The 18,155-nt window shown below is 50.8% G+C and overlaps 1 protein-coding gene across 1 annotated transcript in view; it reads right to left on the bottom strand.

Annotated features, from left to right (window-relative positions):
• The window catches only part of LOC310837777 (cholesterol 7-desaturase nvd-like), a 35,252-nt gene extending 21,759 nt beyond the window's left edge, over nt 1–13,493 (bottom strand). Inside the window, exon 1 of the mRNA XM_083724870.1 lies at nt 12,528–13,493. Coding sequence (XP_083580996.1) covers nt 12,528–12,825 — 298 coding nt within the window. The 5' untranslated portion in view covers nt 12,826–13,493. The remainder of the gene's footprint in view (nt 1–12,527) is intronic.
• Nucleotides 13,494–18,155: the final 4,662 nt, after the last annotated feature.

Below are 18,155 nucleotides of genomic sequence, written 5' to 3'. Positions count from 1 at the left end.
GCACCACAATTTAAGAAGGACGTTGAAAAGCTGGAAGATGTGCAGAGGAGGGTGACCAAGATGATCGAGGGTCTGGAAACCAAGCCTTAGGAGGGAGCTGGGTAAGTTTATCCTCAAAAAGAGGATAAAAAGATCGGCATCTTCAAATATCTCAAGGGCTGTCACATGGAAGATGGAACAAGCTTGTTTTCTCCTGCTCCGGAGGGTAGGACCCAAACAAATTGATTCAAGTTGCAAGGAAGGAGACTCTGGCTAAACATCAGGAAGAGTTTTCTGCCAGGAAGAGCAGAGTGACCTCTCTCCTTCCTTGGAGGTTTCTAAGCAGAGGTTGGATGGCCTTCTGTCATGGATGCTTAATTGAGTTTCCTGAACTGCAGGGGGTTGGACTAGATGACCCCTGCAGGTCCCTTCCAGCTCTGTGATTCTATGGTGGGAAAGGAAAGCTGTTTGAAAGGGGTGACTTAAGGAGAAGAGTCCCGGAATGAAGAAAACAGGATTTCAGCCTAAAGCCGTAATTTGGGCAAATGCCCGATTTAAACAAAACAGAGGCTGTTGCAAAAATGAGGCGTGGAAAAATCTCGCATCCACTTTACTTGTGTGACACCCGGCGTATGATAAGACGCAGCTTCACGGTTGGAGAATATTCCCTAGAGCAAAACGCAGCTTGTTTTCTCCTGCTCTGGAGGGTAGGACTCCAACCAACGTCTGCAAGTTTTATCCAGCTCTGAGAAGAGGTGTGAGTCCGGGTGGGGCCAAACGGAGCCCATCCTGTCTACACAGCGGAGAAGCAGGGAATGAAAAACAAAGTCTGCTCTGCTCCATGGCTAGATATAGACTCATGGAATGGTTGGAAGGGACCCCAACCCTGCAATATGCAGCTGTCCCATACGGGGACCAAACCTGCAACCTTGGCGTTATCAGAAACACACTCTCACCAGCTGAGCATGTGGATCTTAATCTCAGGGTTGTGGATTCAAGGCAAAAGATTCCTGCATTTGAGGGGGTGGGCTAGATGACCCTTAAAGGTAAAGGTAAAGGGACCCCTGACCATTAGGTCCAGTCGTGGCCGACTCTGGGGTTGCGGCGCTCATCTCACTTTACTGGCTGAGGGAGCCGACATACAGCTTCCGGGTCACGTGGCCAGCAGGACTAAGCCGCTTCTGGCGAGCCAGAGCAGCGCACGGAAACACCGTTTACCTTCCCGCTGGAGCGGTACCTATTTATCTACTTGCACTTTAACGTGCTTTCGAACTGCTAGGTTGGCAGGAGCAGGGACTGAGCAATGGGAGCTCACCCCGTCGCGGGGACTCGAACTGCCAACCTTCTGATCGGCAAGTCCTAGGCTCTGGGGTTTAACTCACAGTGCCACCCGTGTCCCTGCAGATCCCTTGGGTCCCTTCTAACTCCACAGTTCTAACAGTCTGTTACTGCTATGCTTCATACGGCATAAAAATCTAATCAAACAGCTCAAAAACAGCAAGAGTGGCCGGCCCAATGCCTCTGGGGAGTCCACAATCGTGCAGAGATGCATAGCTTCTCCAGAGCGCAGAAATAACTTTGGATACGAGCTGCAGAATTCAGCTTTAAATAATAATAATAATCCAATATTGTAAATATAATTGTAAAATTAGTAAAACATCCCCAGAGCGCCATCTGTTGTGCATTGCAGGGGGTGGGACTAGATGACCTCCTGGGGTCCCTTGACAGGTCTGGGCTTCTACAATGCTGGATAGCATGGTTGGTCAGAGTGTGATTGCTGACAACAAGCTTGCAGGATTGAGCTGCCTCTTCCTGCCCAGCAGGGGCTTAGACTAGATGACCCTCAACATAGGAGCCAACTATGCTTTGGCCCCCACAATCAAATATTTTAGGGGGCCGCCCCCCCCAAGTTGATAAGCATGCCATTCAAACGGTGTTGTGTACGTTTCCGAGCACAATTCAAAGTGTTGGTGCTGACCTTTAAAGCCCTAAATGGCCTCAGCCCAGTATACCTGAAGGAGCGTCTCCACCCCCATCGCTCAGCCAGGAAACTGAGATCCAGTGCCGAGGGCCTTCTGGCAGTTCCCTCACTGTGAGAAGCCAAGTTACAGGGAACTTGGAAGAGGGCCTTCTCGGTGGTGGCACCTGCCCTGTGGAATGCCCTCCCACCAGATGTCAAAGAGATAAACAACTACCAAACTTTTAGAAGACATCTGAAGGCAGCCCTGTTCTGGGAAGCTTTTAGTGTTTAATAGGTTATTGTATTTTAGTGTTCTGTTGGAAGCCGCCCAGAGTGGCTGGGGAAACCCAGCCAGATGGGCGGGGGGGGTATAAATTTATTATTATTATTATTATTATTATTATTATTATTATTATTATTATTATTATTTGTACACACTGCATCATGTGATCAATGATGTGGGCCTGCACCCCCCCAATATTTTATTCAAGTTGGCATCCTTCAGGGTCCCTTCCAACTAAATGATTACCGTATTTTTTGCTCTATAAGACTCACTTTTTCCCTCCTAAAAAGTAAGGGGAAATGTGTGTGCGTCTTATGGAGCGAATGCAGGCTGCGCAGCTATCCCAGAAGCCAGAACAGCAAGAGGGATTGCTGCTTTCACTGCGCAGCGATCCCTCTTGCTGTTTTGGCTTCTGAGATTCAGAATATATTTTTTATTGTTTTCCTCCTCCAAAAACTAGGTGCATCTTGTGGTCTGGTGCATCTTATAGAGCAAAAAATACGGTACATGTCAGAGGTTTTCAACCTTTCTGAGTCCTCCTCCTTCTTCTTTGGCCTCAACGGTGTCTCCGGATTTTTTTTTGAGTCCACAGCTCCCTTGACCAACTACATTCTTTCTGTGGCACCCCTGTGGGGCTCAGGAGCCCAGTTATATCCCCCCCCCCTTATCTGCAGAGCCGGCAGCCCCTCACCCCTTTTCGAACACCCTCCTTTATGGAGCGTTCCCTCAGCCTCCCCTTTCCTTGGGAGTCCTCTGGGCAGCCGCTGCCGCCGCCCTTGGTCTCTGAGCTGCCCCCGTGCCCCAAAGAGAGGTGCCTCCTCACACTGCCCCACAGGAGCCTGGAAAGAGGGTGACCCCAGCCTTAGTGGCCCAACGGAGACTGGCCAAAGAAGAACGTGAGGCCAGCACCTTGGGTGGCAGCAGCGGGCCTTGCCAGGTTTGCATGGCACAAAGGCTCTCCTTCAGGACTGGGCACTCAGCTGCCAGGCAGGCATTGCACACAGCAGGCACGAGGAAGGCCAGCACAGAGCCTGCCTGCCCGGCCTCCCACTTGTCTGTCCATTCCCAACAGCAGTGGCTCGGCGGACTGGCTGGCTGGGCTCCCTCGCCCGCTTGCTTGCTTACTCCGAGGCTGCCTCAGCTCCTGGCACACAGCACCCCCTGGCCAGCCCCAGAAGCACCTTTCGCCTGCGGAGCTTGTAGCCAGGGCTGCTGCAACATACAGTTGTGCAAGCCTTTGGGAGGCCGAGACGCGAGAGGGCATCAGAGGAGGGAGGGAAGGAAAGGGGGACAGAGGCCAGGGTTGCCTGCAGCACCCCTCACCATCCCTCAAGGCACCCCAGGGTGCCACGGCAAACTGGTTGAAAACCACTGTTATATATATCATACCCTCCAACGTTTCTCCAATGACGTCTCATTCCATAATGATAATTTTACTACGCATTAACACACCACATATCTTACTGGCCTGCCTCAGCCACTCTGGGCAGCTTCCGACATATATAAAGGCATAATAACACATTAAGCATTTAAAAAACTTCCCCATACAGTCGGACCTTGGAAGTCGAACTGAATCTGTTCCGAAAGTCCGTTTGACTTCCAAAACGTTCAGAAACCAAAGCGCAGCTTCTGATTGACTTCAGGAGCTTCCTGCGGGCCAATCGGAAGCCGTGGCAGCCCTGTTGGACGTTTGGCTTCCAAAAATAGTTCACAAACCGGAACAGTCACTTCCGCGTTTGCAGCGTTCGGGAACCAAAACATTCGAGAACTAAGCTGTTCGAAAACCAAGGTATGACTGTACCTTCAAACGATTCGGGAGTCGGATAACTCCGTACCCCCCCCCCAACATTTTTCCAGTGAAAATAGGGACGTCCGAAGGAAAAGCGGGACATTCCGGGATCAAATTAGAAACCGGGACGGCTTCTCTAAATCAGGGCTGTCCCTGGGAAATAGGGACACTTGGAGCTTGTGCTGGATTTACAAGCAGTGTGAAGATCTGGCTGGGAGCAGAAGGGCCTGCTAAACTGGACTGCAGGAATCTCATTTCTCAAGGTCAACCAGGGGAAGTTTTTCCATCTGAAGCCACTGCCCTCGGCCCAGCCTCATCCATGGGGGTGGGGGCAAGCAAAGGAGCCAGAAGGGCTTATCAGCACCCAGGGACAGCCTCTTTTCCCGCTGCACAGACCTCATGCCACATCCTGCCCACAGAATCCCAGAATTTACGAGTTGGAGGGGATCCCGAAGGTCATTTAGTCCAACCCCCTGCAAGCCCAATGTGGGACTCAAACCCACATTGCTTAAAAAAACAACCTGGGTCTAACTGACCCCACTGGAGTAGTCTGACTCAAATTGATTCGTTTTTGGTGGTGTCTTTTTGGACAAACCCAAAGTTTTGAGAGTCAGCAGCGCTGAAACTGCCAAGGCGGAGCAACATGGTAAGTTGGCCGCTCTGCCAAAGAGCGCTTAAATTCTCTCAGAAATGATCCGGTTTGGAAGCTCTCCAAACGTGAATATGTTCCCTGGAAAGACAGAAGAAAGAATAATCGGGTCCCATAAGGGGCAGAAGATTCTTGCCTTGCAGGGGGTTAGACTAGATGACTCTGGAGGTCGCTCCCAACTCAATAATTATAGAATTCTATAGTTCAGTCGGAAGAGCAGGAGTCGCTGAATCTCAGGGTTGTGGGTTCGAGTCCCGCGTTGGGCAGAAGATGCCTGTTTTGCCAGGGGTTGGTCTAGATGACCCTGGGGGTCCCTTCCAACTTGACGGCTCCAAGGCTGAGCAGGGCGGAGGGGGAAGCGGTCTGCCTTTGGCATGCTGCTCACTTTGCCAACCTGCTTTTCTGGCTCTGCTGCACGGAGTGAGGAACTGGAGGAAGGGTCAAGCAAAGCCGTAGAGAATGCCTCCGCTGGGGTGGGGCAGCCGGAAACTCAGTATGGCCAGTGGCGGACTGATGTTTCGAGGTGGCCCAAAGTCCCACCTGTGGTGGGGTTCCCTTCGCAAGCAGCAACAAGGCCAGGGTCACCCCAGCGACCTTCTTTCCCAGGGTTCTTCAGGACAGATCGCTCCCTTTTCCTTTTTAAAAAAACTGTTACATCTCAGTCAACCCAAAACAGAACTGCTTGATGCAAAAGGCGGCTGCTGTTTGAGAATCCTAGAGCTGTCGTGTTGGAAGGGACCCTGCGGGTCATTCTAGCCTAACCCCCTGCAATGCAGGAATCTTCAGCCCAACGAGAAACTCAAACCCACGTGGGTCAGAAATGCAAAGGTGAAGCCTCTTTGCTGTGGGCCTTGGGCTGGATGTTGTTGCCTTCTGAAGCAATGGAAACCTCCTGCCCGGAAGCTTGGATTCGCTTGGACATTTGGGTGGAGACTTTTCATCTCCGGGTTGTGGGTTTGAGACCCACCGGGGAGAGGAGTCCTGCGTCACAGGGGTTAGACTAGATGACCGGCGAGGTCCCTTCCAACCTGACCATTCTAGGGTTCTATGAAAACAGCAGGCTTGGAAGGGATCTGAGGGTCATCCAGGCCAGCCCCTGCAATGCAGGAAGATGCAGCTATCCTTTACGGGGATCGCACCTGCGGCCTTAAAGGTAAAGGTAAAGGGACCCCTGACCATCAGGTCCAGTTGTGACCGACTCTGGGGTTGCGGCGCTCATCTCGCTTTACTGGCCAAGGGAGCTGGTGTACAGCTTCCGGATCATGTGGCCAGCATGATAAGCTGCTTCTGGCGAACCAGAGCAGCGCACGGAAACGCTGATTACCTTCCCACTGGAGTGGTACCTATTTATCTACTTGCACTTTGACGTGCTTTTGAACTGCTGGGTGGGCAGGAGCAGGGACTGAGCAACGGGAGCTCACCCCGTCGCGGAGATTTAAACCGCCAACCTGATTGGCAAGTCCTAGGCTCTGTGCTTTAAGGCGGCCTTAGATAAACTCTCTCCCTTTCTTTCACATCAGCTCCCAGTTCAAGTGAGAACAAAACCTTGGCATCCATTTGGAGTCCGTCATCAGACCAGGTTGGCTGCTGGGGTGTCAGCATGTCACCCTGGTTGCCCCATTGGTGGGGCGGCACACCATGTCCCCAAGCCAGCGCACAACTAGAACATCGATTTGGAGGAAAGTCAACATTTCTGGGTGTCAGCTTAATGAAGCTGACTTGAATCTGCTTTCGGCCGCAGCCCCTAAATGCCCACGCTTTCTTCCTTATTGCGATGGGCTCTTCTCGGTCATGGGTTCGATGAGAGGCATTGGGCAAAAAAGTCCTGCCTCAAGCGGGCTGGACTAGATGACCCTGGGAACCCCTTCCAGATCAACAATTCTTCTTCTTTTTTTATAATAATATTTTAATAAGTTTTTCAAAAAATTGACAACCAACAAAAATCACAAACAACAAACATCAGAAATACAAACAGAAAAACAAAGAAAAAGAAAAACATAAAAAAGAAAATTTAGCATAAAAAAAGAACTCTCTTTCAAATTAATAACCTTCAAAACCTTATTTTCCTTACTTCCACCCGCCTTCCTTTCTTGTATTCCACTTTAAACATTAGTTCAGCAAGATCATTCATTATTCATTTTCATCCTTTACCCTCCCTTTATACTCTTATTTATCTTAATCACTAGAACCCCTTCATTTCATTTTCATTGCCCTCAGCATTCATAAATTTTACAATGTTTTTGTAAATAGACTTTAAACTTCGTCCAATCCTCTTCCACCTGCTCTTCTCCTTGATCTCGGATTCTGCCGGTCATTTCTGCCAGATCAACAATTCTTCGATTGCAAAGCCGAACAAGGCGGCAAGGCCTTGCCTTTGACATGCTGCACACTTCCACAACTCGTTTTTCTGGCTCTGCCGCACCGGCTGGGGAACGAGAAAGGTTCATTCTGAATCCTTTAGGAATGCCTCCGCTGGGGTGAGAAAGCAGGAGCTGGCCGCTCCGTGAAGAAGGCAGCAAAAAAGGAGTCTGCCAAGGTTGCAGGTTCGATCCCTGTAAAGGACAGTGGCACATTCCTGCCTCGAAGGGGGTTAGACTAGAGGACCCTCGAAGTCCCTTCCAATTCTGCAATTACATGGAATACAATACGGAGAGCGCCAGAGACCCGCCAAACTCATCTTTGATAGAAAAGGCCTGGGAGAAAGTGGGACACCGAGATAGCTCCGTCAGTAGAACACAAGACTCTGAATGGCCGGGTCATGGGTTCGAATCCAGACTTAGGCAAAAGATTCGTGCTTTGCAGGGGGTTGGAATTTTTCCAAGGTCCTTATCCTTTCGATTGTATGAGAAGCTTTTACACATATCCAACCGAGAGCTGGTGTAGAGGGAAACTTGACCTTCCTTGCTGAGGCGAGATTCCCTAAGGAACACATCCCCGTGTAGAGATTTCTGGGTGCCAGTTAGCGACTGACATCTTACCTGGCTTCTCCCTCCAGCTTTCTTACGCAGATAAGCAAAAGAGCTTGTTTATGACATTTATATCCCACCTTTATTCTCTAAGGGTACATGGTTCATTTCCTTGCTTAGTTGATCCCTACAACAGCCCTGTGGGGCCGGCTCTCAGGTTCTGGTCCGACCCTCTAGCCCAGGGGTCAGCAAACTTTTTCAGCAGGGGGCCAGTCCACTGTCCCTCAGACCTTGTGGGGGGCCGGACTATATTTTGAAAAAAAAAAAATGAACGAATTCCTATGCCCCACAAATAACCCAGAGATGCATTTTAAATAAAAAGAAACATTCTACTCATGTAAAAACACGTTGATTCCCGGACCGTCCTCAGGCCCGATTTAGAAGGCGATTGGGCCAGATCCGGCCCCTGGGCCTTAGTTTGCCTACCCGTGCTCCAGCCACTACACCTCGCTGCCTTCCTAAATTATGTTGGCCCATAAAGATGAGGAAAGCAAAATATCCCTTCAAGAAGGATCTGAAATATTTCCCAAGGAGCTTGATGGTCCGATTGGATGTTTGAACGTGTTGGAAATTTTTCCTTTAAAACATAAAGCAGAATAGAAATGAACTGAATGATAAGAATAAAAAATGTCATTGCAAAAAAGAAAGAGATGCTTACACATTCTGTGGTGGCAACCGCAAGCCAGGTTTAAGGTGCAATTATCCTACAGTTGGAAGGGACCCAAAGGTCATCTAGCCCAACCCCCTGCAATGGAGGAATTTGGTAATTAGCTTATGTATCTCTGTTTCTAACAATGTCTACTTCTGGCTGCAATATCAGGCCTACCTTACTGGGTGTGTTTTTTAGGACTTACCGAGGTAGGATATGTGATCAGTAAATAGGTATGCAAATTACCGCTTCTAAGAGCTGATGGTTCGCAAAAAAAGAATTTGAACTATTATTATCTTATTTATATGCTTGCCGTCTGGCTGGGTTGCCCTAGCCACTCTGGGCGGCACCCAACAAAATATTTAAAACACAATAAAACATTGACCATTAAAAACTTCCCTGTACAGGGCTGCCTTCAGATGTCTTCGGAAAGTCAAATAGCTGTTTTCTGAAGGCTTGCTCAAAAGGCACACAAAAACACACACCCTTTTTCTACTGGCCAAATGAATATTGAGGCCATAAAGCCTTCTGGCAACACCGCAGCCCAGTTATTGCAAACAACTCGCCAAGTAACTCGCTACAAAAGGCAAACGGCTCGCTTTGTTCCTGGTTTGATTAAAGGGTGTGTTGCCGGCAATCGTGGGTGAGTCGACGAAAGAAGCTCTGACAACGAGACTTGGCAAGGTTTGAGTTTCCTCAACATCTCCAAGGCCACCAGTGGGATGAAGAAGACGCGGAGCTCTGTGTAGGCAAACAGCATTGAGAGTTTCTGAAACAAGGAGCAACGAAGAGAAGAAGTGGGAAAAGAAAATTGCCCGGCCTCTTGGGTGGGCTGCTCCAAGTCGGGCAGAGAAAGGAGTTGGCAGTGGGTGCCAGGAGACGGCATGGGGCACCCAGGTTTTGCCACCCTGTACGCCAGCGATAGAAACTGAGGTGTGAAAGCTAGGAGCTGAATGGCACCTTAAACCTAGGTTACGGGCGCATCAATGAAATATAGTTTTAATACAAAGCTGAAAATGAATGAACTGCAGCTAAATTATGTTCATTTGTCGCATGGTCTAATCCTTTCCCTGCCCACATCCCTTAATCTTCTTAAGAGGGACTCATAATCTTCAGAGAGTAGTTGGAAGTGAGGAGGCAGAAAAAGGTCCTCTTTTCCTTCCACTCTGCAGTTTTAATGTGAAATCTTAGGCGCAGCACTGCACCCAGAGCTCAGAGACTGCCCACGCTAATGAAAGTCTCTGTCGCAAAATGCGGCTAGGACAATAGGAGTTTTGAACACTGCCGTACGCAAATTGTAAAAAAATGTGGTAGTTCGGCGATGGGCAGTGCTAGAAAATCAGACTTCGAAGCTGATCGCCAAATGTTACCTTAAACCTAGAGTGTGGTTGCCACAACAGAGTACCTAGGCATCATTTTTTCCTACCAATGAAATTTATTATTTATTATGCATTTCCAGCGCTGGAAACTCAGATATATAAGCTTAAATAGCGCCTTAAACCTAGGTTGCGATCGCCACAACAGAATATCCAGGTGCCTTTTCTTGCAGTGAAATATATTATTGTTATTCATTGCATTTCTATACTGTTTTATATTTTGAAGAAAAAAATCTCCAGGCAGCTGACACCACATTTAAATGTGAAATAAAACAATCCGGAATAAAACAAATTCATGCTTCAAGGAAAATATTTCAGGTCACTTTGCTTTGCCTATATTTATTTACTTACTGAATTTATAGAGCTGCCCCGTAGCAGAAGGACTCTAGGAAGGCAGTGGGGTGTAGTTAGAGTGTCAGATGAGGAGCTGGGACATTGGGGTTCAAATTCCTCCACTCGGTCCTGAAGCTCACTGGGTGACCTTGGAGTCAGTTGAAGCCTCTTCACCTACCTCGCAGGGTCGTTGTAGGTATTAATTGAGGGGGGGGTGACTGGGAGCGGCCGCCGAGACCACATAACACTGGTCTTGAAAGACCTACACTGGCTCCCAGCACGTTTCTGAGCACAATTCAAAGTGTTGGTGCTGACCTTTAAAGCCCTAAACGTCCTCGGCCCAGTATACCTGAAGGGGCGTCTCCACCCCCATCGTTCTGCCCGGACGCTGAGGTCCAGTGCCGAGGGCCTTCTGGTGGTTCCCTCGCTGCGAGAAGCCAAGTTACAGGGAACCAGGCAGAGGGCCTTCTCGGTAGTGGCGCCCGCCCTGTGGAACGCCCTCCCACCAGATGTCAAAGAGAACAACTACCTGACATTTAGAAGATGTCTGAAGGCAGTCCTGTTCAGGGAAGTTTTTAATGTGTGACATTTTAATGTATTTTTAATCTTTGTTGGAAGCTGCCCAGAGTGGCTGGGAAAACCCAGCCAGGTGGGCGGGGTACGAATAAAAAATTACTATTACTGTTACTATTACTATTACTATTACTAACCATGTACTCTTTGGAGAAAAAGGTGGGATCTAAATGCAGTGAATAAGCTCTCCTGCTTCACTGCTTAAGAAAGCTGGAGGGCCCAGCAGGGTGGAGATGTCAGCTGCCAGCCTAGCATCCAAAGATCTCCACGTGGTCGCAATCGGACCTGCGCCAGTCGCAGAACGTGCCTGGCACCTGGGGAATTGCTAGTACTGGTGATGGGGTTTGGGCAGAGCTTAGCGGGGGGGGGCAGGGTCAGCAGCACCCCACCCACAGCTGCCATCACCCTCCTGCCCTCCAAGTTCCCCCCTCTAATCGAACTCTTTAAAACAAACAGGGCAGCTCTTTTGGGCTGGGCGCCAATGAGAAGTTCTTAAAACAGCCTGAGACCGGATTCAAGTTTCCTGTGTAGACAGGATTGTTCGGAACGGTTTCAGCTGTAAGGAGGTACCTAAACCTGCAGTTCAGAGGACAAAAACTGAATGGGGATGTGTAAGAAAAATTGTTGGCCTCTGAGCGCTGCCTGTCAGCACCCCCTGATTTTGTCTTTTCTGCCAAACACATCTGCAAAGTGCTGGCAGCGAGGAGGAGGAGAAAGGGAAAGTCATGGAAATGTAAAATTGGAAGGGGCACCAAGGGTCTTCTAGTCCAACCCTCTGCAACGCAGGAATAAACTCAGCTAAAGCATCCCTGACGGATGGCCCTCCAACATCTGCTTGAAAACCTCCAAGGAAGGAGAGTCTGCAAACTCCAGTGGGAGACGGTTCCACTGCCAAACACCTCTTACTATCAGAAAGCTCTTCCTGATGTTTAGTCGGAATCTTCTTCCTTGTAACTTGAAGCCATAGGTTCGAGTCCTACCCTCCAGAGCAGGAGGAAACAATCTTGCGCCATCTTCCATGGGACGGCCCTTGAGATATTTGAAGATGGCTATCATGTCTCCTCTCTTTTGCAGGTTAAACAGACCCAGCTTCCTCCCAAGGCTTGCTTTCCAGACCCTTGGCCATCTTGGTTGCCCACCTTTGCAGAGAGCAGAATTTAAGATTTCAAGCATTCGAGTTGCCACACACACACACACACACACACACCAAGGTCACACCTAGCAACTCCAGAGGGTCGTCTAGCCCAGTGGCTAGCGTGGGGGGTGCAGGGGGGCCGGCCGCACCGGGCGCAACATCTGGGGGTTAGGGTTAGGGGGCGCAAATCCACGGGTAAGGGGGCGCAAATTATTTGCCTTGCCCCGGGTGCTGACAACCCACGATACGCCACTGGTCTAGCCCAACCCCGGCAATGCAGGAATAAAAAGCGTTTTGCAAAATGTGTTTCCCTTAGTATATATTCTCGCAGGTGCCTCAGAAGATTCTATTGACTGCGGTCTTTTCTGGGTGTAATTGGAGTGTTTTGTTTCTTTTCTTCAACAGAGGTTGTCAGCGATTCTTGAGCTGAGATTCGGGCCTTGCAGGGGGCTGGACTAGAAGACCCCGGGCTCCCCTCCCTGTCAATCATTCCGGGATTTTATAGCTGTCATTCCTGACTCGCAGCAGAGACTGTCGCGTCATGGAAAGCCTCTCCGTGGAAAGGAAGGCAGAAAGAGTTCCCCGCAGCTAGCAAGCCAACTTTCAGAGACAAAGCTACCGCCGACCCTCGTGGGGACACCCTGGATTCCTTTCCAGGGGGTGGAATCCCGAGGCCGGCGCCTGGCAGGGCTTGCCAACAGCGCTTATCAGCAGGATTCCGGTGTGCGCTTTTACGCGCAGCTGATTCTGGTGCGCGCTCGGCACGGCTCCACTTCCAAGCTGCCCGCACTTCCTCCCGCGCCGCAATCTGCCCATGCTCCGGAACCCCACTTACCCAGCGCAGCCACGTTGCGCACCTCTCCGCGGGCCAGCTGCGCCGAATCCAGCAGGCGGAACCAGCCGTTGGGGTAGACGGGCGGCAGCTGCCCGAGCCGCCGGCTCTTGCGCGCTCGCCGGGCCGCCTCTGCGCGGCTGCACCCGGCTTCGCCCGCGTAGCCCACCTCGTCCGGGCCGCGCAAGAGCCGCAGAGGGCGCAGCGCCAGCCACGAGAGCAGCAGCACCCCGAGCAGCACGATCCAAGCCCCGGGATCCGCGGAAAGCAGCGCCCCCAGAAGCCACTCGCGCAGAGCCATCGCGCCCCACTTGCCGCGCCCGGCTGCGCGCCCGGACCTCTTATGGGCGCCGGCAGGAGGCAGCCCCACCCCGCCCAGCCCAGCCCAACGAAGAGGGTTTGGCTGGAAATTTGACCCCCGGGTGCAGCCTCCCGGGGCGCCACTGAGGCTCTGCGCGCCTTTGGAGCGTCTGCGCTTAGGAGGAGAGAGAGATCCTAAAAGCCAACGATCCTCTCCTTCTCCTTTCCCCGGGAGACGGCATCGGGCTCTGCAAGTTTGCGAGAGAGACTCCTGGGATCGTCGGCCTTGGAAGGGACCCGAGGGTCATCTAGCCCAACCCCTGGCGATGCAGGAATTTCCTATCTGGAGGGGAGGAAGGGCCATATACAGATTTAAACAAACAAATGTTCTAAGTGGAAATAGTGCCCTCCCTGGCTCTTACAGGATCAATGGCAAGGATGATGTGCCTTTCACCCTCGGATGCACACTAGTCAGCTTCCAGATCAGTCTCAGATCAGAGGTGGTTTTAGGCTTGAGTAACAGAAGGTTGGCGGTTCGAATCCCCGCGATGGGGTGAGCTCCCGTTGCTCGGTCCCTGCTCCTGCCAATCTAGCTGTTGAAAAGCACGTCAAAGTGCAAGTAGATAAATAGATACCACTCCAGTGGGAAGGTAAATGGCGTTTCCGTGCGCTGCTCTGGTTCGCCAGAAGCATCTTAGTCATGCTGGCCACATGACCCGGAAGCTGTACGCCGGCTCCCTTGGCCAGTAAAGCGAGATGAGCGCCGCAACCCCAGAGTCGGTCACGACTGGACCTAATGGTCAGGGGTCCCTTTACCTTTACCTTTTAACCAGGCTGCTGCCCTGCAAAGGTCACTGAAATAATGCTGGGGAGGGGAGGAGAGGGGTTATGCCAAATTTTAGCCTTGCACAGGGCACCACTGAAATCTGAAAGCCCAAAGTCCTCTACTGCTCAGATTCAATTCTGGCAGCCTCTCTAGTTTCCATCCACTCAGTTCTTCAGGACAGGCTAAGTGGAGTCTGTAGACCAGGGGTCAGCAAACTTTTTCAGCAGGGGGCCGGCCCACTGTCCCTCAGACCTTGTGGGGGGCCGGACTATATTTTGAAAAAAATAATAATGAACGAATTCCTATGCCCCACAAATAACTCAGAGATGCATTTTAAATAAAAGGAGACATTCTACTCATGTAAAAACACACTGATTCCCGGACCATCCAAGGTGACTGGGCCATAGTTTGCCTACCCTGCTTTAGTAGAAGGAGGGACAATTTAACAATAGATGCCATCAAAAATCACTACAAATCATGCTCAATATCCCCTCCCCTTTTTAAAGGGACACAGCTTCTAGTTGTGTGTATGTGGCACATTTCTGATGAATACAAACATGTTCCTGAAAATCAGCTGAAAAGGAAAATTAGCCAAAAGCCAGCAGAAAAGTGACTTCCCCTCAAATGCAAGTTACTGCTGAGATTGCTGCATTGCAAGGGGGTTGGACTAGATGACCCTTGGGGTCCCTTGCAACTCGGGGTCCCTTGCAATTATATGATTATACAGTGGTACCTCGGGTTACAGACGCTTCAGGTTAGAGACTCCACTAACCCAGAAATAGTACCTCGGGTTAAGAACATTGCTTCAGCATGAGAACAGAAATCGTGCTCCAGCAGCACAGCGGCAGCAGGAGGCCACATTAGCTAAAGTGGTACCTCAGGTTAAGAACAGTTTCAGGTTAAGAACGGACCTCCGGAACGAATTAAGTACTTAACCAGAGGTAAAGGTAAAAGTAAAAGTAAAGGGACCCCTGATCATTAGATCCAGTCGTGGCTGACTCTGGGGTTGCGATGCTCATCTCGCTCTATAGGCCGAGGGAGCCGGCGTACAGCTTCCGGGTCATGTGGCCAGCATGACTAAGCCGCTTCTGGCGAACCAGAGCAGCGCATGGAAACGCCGTTTACCTTCCCGCCGGAGCGGTACCTATTTATCTACCTGCACTTGACGTGCTTTCAAACTGCTAGGTTGGCAGGAGCAGGGACCGAGCAACAAGGGCTCACTCCTCCTTCTGATCAGCAAGTCCAATACTGTGGTTTAACCCACAGCGCCACCCACATCCCTTAACCAGAGGTACCACTGTATAAATCAGAATGGCTGAAGGAGAGCAAGGATCAAGGAGCATGATGGGTAAAGGTAAAGGGACCCCTGACCATTAGGTCCAGTCGTGGCCGACTCTGGGGTTGCAGTGCTCATCTCGCTTTACTGGCCAAGGGAGCCGGCGTACAGCTTCTGGGTCATGTGGCCAGCAGGACTAAGCTGCTTCTGGCGAATCAAATAGGGCTAAAAAAGCAGGAGCTGAGTCTCTGTAGTTCACAGCAAAACGTGACCAGGCTCCTTCCAATCTCATCTCTCACACCAATCTGGATCCAGGAAGCTCTTTTTATGTTGTTTTTTTCAATACTGTTTTTACTTATTTTCATGGTAGAGAAGATAAATTTTGAGAAAACAATTGTTACCACAGTAAACCTGTCCTGATAATATTGCAGACTTTTTATCATGCCATGTGTTTGAAGTTTCATTTCATTACTCTAAGAGATCATGCCACATTTCCAGAAGAGTTCTGGGAAACTCTGCCACAGTCTGAACAATTTATGCATTCAATAAACATTTGCCATATGTCATAAAAGGGATATGGACTGTGTTTGCCCTTTGCTGCTATTGCCTGGCATGTTAGTTTCTCAGCCAATGCTATTGACCATACAATGGTACCTTGGGTTAAGTACTTAATTTATTCCGGAGGTCCGTTCTTAACCTGAAGCTGTTCTTAACCTGAAGCACCAGGTTCCTCCCGCTGCCACCGCACCGCCGGAGCACGATTTCTGTTCTCATCCTGAAGCAAAGTTCTTAACCTGAGGTAATATTTCTGTGTTAGCGGAGTCTGTAACCTGAAGTGTATGTAACCTGAAGCGTATGTAACCCAAGGTACCACTGTACTCTGTTATACAGTGGTACCTCGGGTTACTGATGCTTCAGGTTAATAATAATAATAATAATAATAATAATAATAATAATAATAATTTATTATTTATACCCCGCCCATCTGGCTGAGTTTTCCCAGCCACGCTGAGCGGCTCCCAATCGAGTGTTAAAAACAATACAGCATTAAATATTAAAAACTTCCCTAAACAGGACTGCCTTCAGATGTCTTTTAAAGATAAGATAGCTGCTTATTTCCTTCACATCTGAAGGAAATGTGGGTTTCCCTTGGTGGATCCAGTATCCTTCTAGTCAGGACCAGACCTGGAGGCAGGGATAGTCCTCAAACAACGTTCCACAGGGCGGTTACAGGCGCTTCAGGTTACAGACTCCGCTAACCCAGAAATAGTACCAAGGGTTAAGAACTATGCTTCAGGATGAGAACAGAAATCGTGCGGCAGCAGCGGGAGGCCCCATTAGCTAAAGTGGTACCTCAGGTTAAGAACAGTTGCAGGTTAAGAATGGACCTCCAGAACAAATTAAGTTCTTAACCCGATGTACCACTGTACCAAGAATCTATGTTCAGCCTATCACCAGCATAGGAGACTGCTGCTGCCAGTGGCGTAGCGTGGGGGGTGCGGGGGGGGGGCCGGCCGCACCGGGCGCAACATCTGGGGGGGCGCGCACGCCGCCTCCGGAGTCGCCGAAGAGCCTCGGGCGCAGGCTGTAGCAGAGCCCCGTGTCTCGCGGAACCGACGAGCTGTGCGCGCGTCCGGGCTGAAGGCGCCCGGCAGGCAGAGGCTCTCAGCGCTCGCCGCGGTCCCCGCGCATCAGGGCCGCGGAGGGTGCGCCAGGCAGCCCCTCCTCACAGCCCTGCTGCCGCCGCTGCTGCGGCAGCTGCTGGGCCATGTTGCATTTTCCTCGCCTCTCTGCCCTCCTCCTCCTCCGGGCAAGCGGCGTCGTTTGGGCGGCAGCGCCAGCGGCAACTCGCCTCAGATCACCTGACACGGACCCGCCGCCATCGCCGCCGTGGCTACCTTACCGTAAATACCCCAGCCCAGGCAGCAGCAAGAAGCTGGCAGTGGCAGCAGGTTAGGGGTTAGGGGCGCAAATTACTTGCCTTGCCCCGAGTTAGGGGGCGCAAATTACTTGCCTTGCCCAGGGTTAGGGGGCGCAAATTACTTGCCCTGCCCCGGGTGCGGACAACCCACGCTATGCCACTGGCTGCTGCTGCTGCTCTGAGTGAGTGCTGGGTGGACCACTCCCTTTCCTGCCGACTCCATTGGGCCTAGGGGGCGGGGCCTGTGTCCCGGAGGCCTTGATGGAGGCCCTCAAGCTGTGGCGGTGAGTGCAGGCCCCGCCCCCTAGGCCCAATGGAGTTGGCAGGAAAGGGAGCGGCCCACCCAGCACTCACCAGAGCCTCTCACCACCACAGCTTGAGGGCCTCCATCAAGGCCTCCGGGACACTGCTGCTGCTGCTGCTCTGGTGTTGGGAGGTCTGCTCCCTCTCCTGCCAGCTCCATCCGGCCTGGGGGTCGGGGCCTGCACTCACCACCACAGTTTAGAGGCCTGAGCAGCTCCCTGCAGCAAGTGACAAAATGCTTTTAAATGTTTTAAGTGCTTTTAACTTGCTGCACCTTAAATGGTGGCTGTTGCTTTTTATAATATTGTATAATTTTATTATTTTATTTCTACTCGGGGTTGGATAAGTATTTAGTCAGGGTGGGGAGTAATTTAATTTTAGCACTATTGTTTCTTGCTTTGCTTCTATTTTTATTATTCTGTTAAGTTATTGTATAGTTTGTATTTTGCTTTTTAAGGGGAAGGGTCAGGGCTGCCTGGGAGTGGGAAACAGCCAATAGAATGGCTGGGGCAGGTTCCACGGGGGGGGGGGGATGTATTGGGACACCCGATCTCAGTGATCACGGGCAGGAGGAGTTGTTACGCTAAGACCAGACCATGTCATTACCGAGGAGGCAGGGTTAGTCGTTGTTTGAGCACTATCCCTGCCTCCAGGTCTGGTCCTGACCGGAAAGATACTGGAATCAACAAGGGAAACCCACATGACCTGAAAGTGTTGCTGTGCAATGCCAGGTCAATGATGAATAAAACCACTGCCATCCACGACCTGATTGTGGATGGAGGATTTGACCTGGCATGTGTGACAGAGACCTGGTTGCATGAAGCAGATGGGCCTGTCCTTGCCACTGCTTGCCCACCAGGTTTCTCTTACGCACAGCAACCCAGGTCGGAGGAGCACCAGAAATAGCTTGTGCGCATGGGACACCGGTGGTGCTGTGGGTTAAACCACAGAGCCTAGGACTTGCCGATCAGAAAGTCGGCGGTTTGAATCCCCGCGACGGGGTGA

This window comes from Podarcis gaigeae, assembly GCF_964106915.1.
Source record: "Podarcis gaigeae genome assembly, chromosome: 2".
Taxonomy (NCBI): Eukaryota; Metazoa; Chordata; class Lepidosauria; order Squamata; family Lacertidae; genus Podarcis; species Podarcis gaigeae.
The sequence above is the reverse complement of the archived record's forward strand: the minus strand, read 5'-3'. Positions and strand labels throughout refer to the sequence as shown.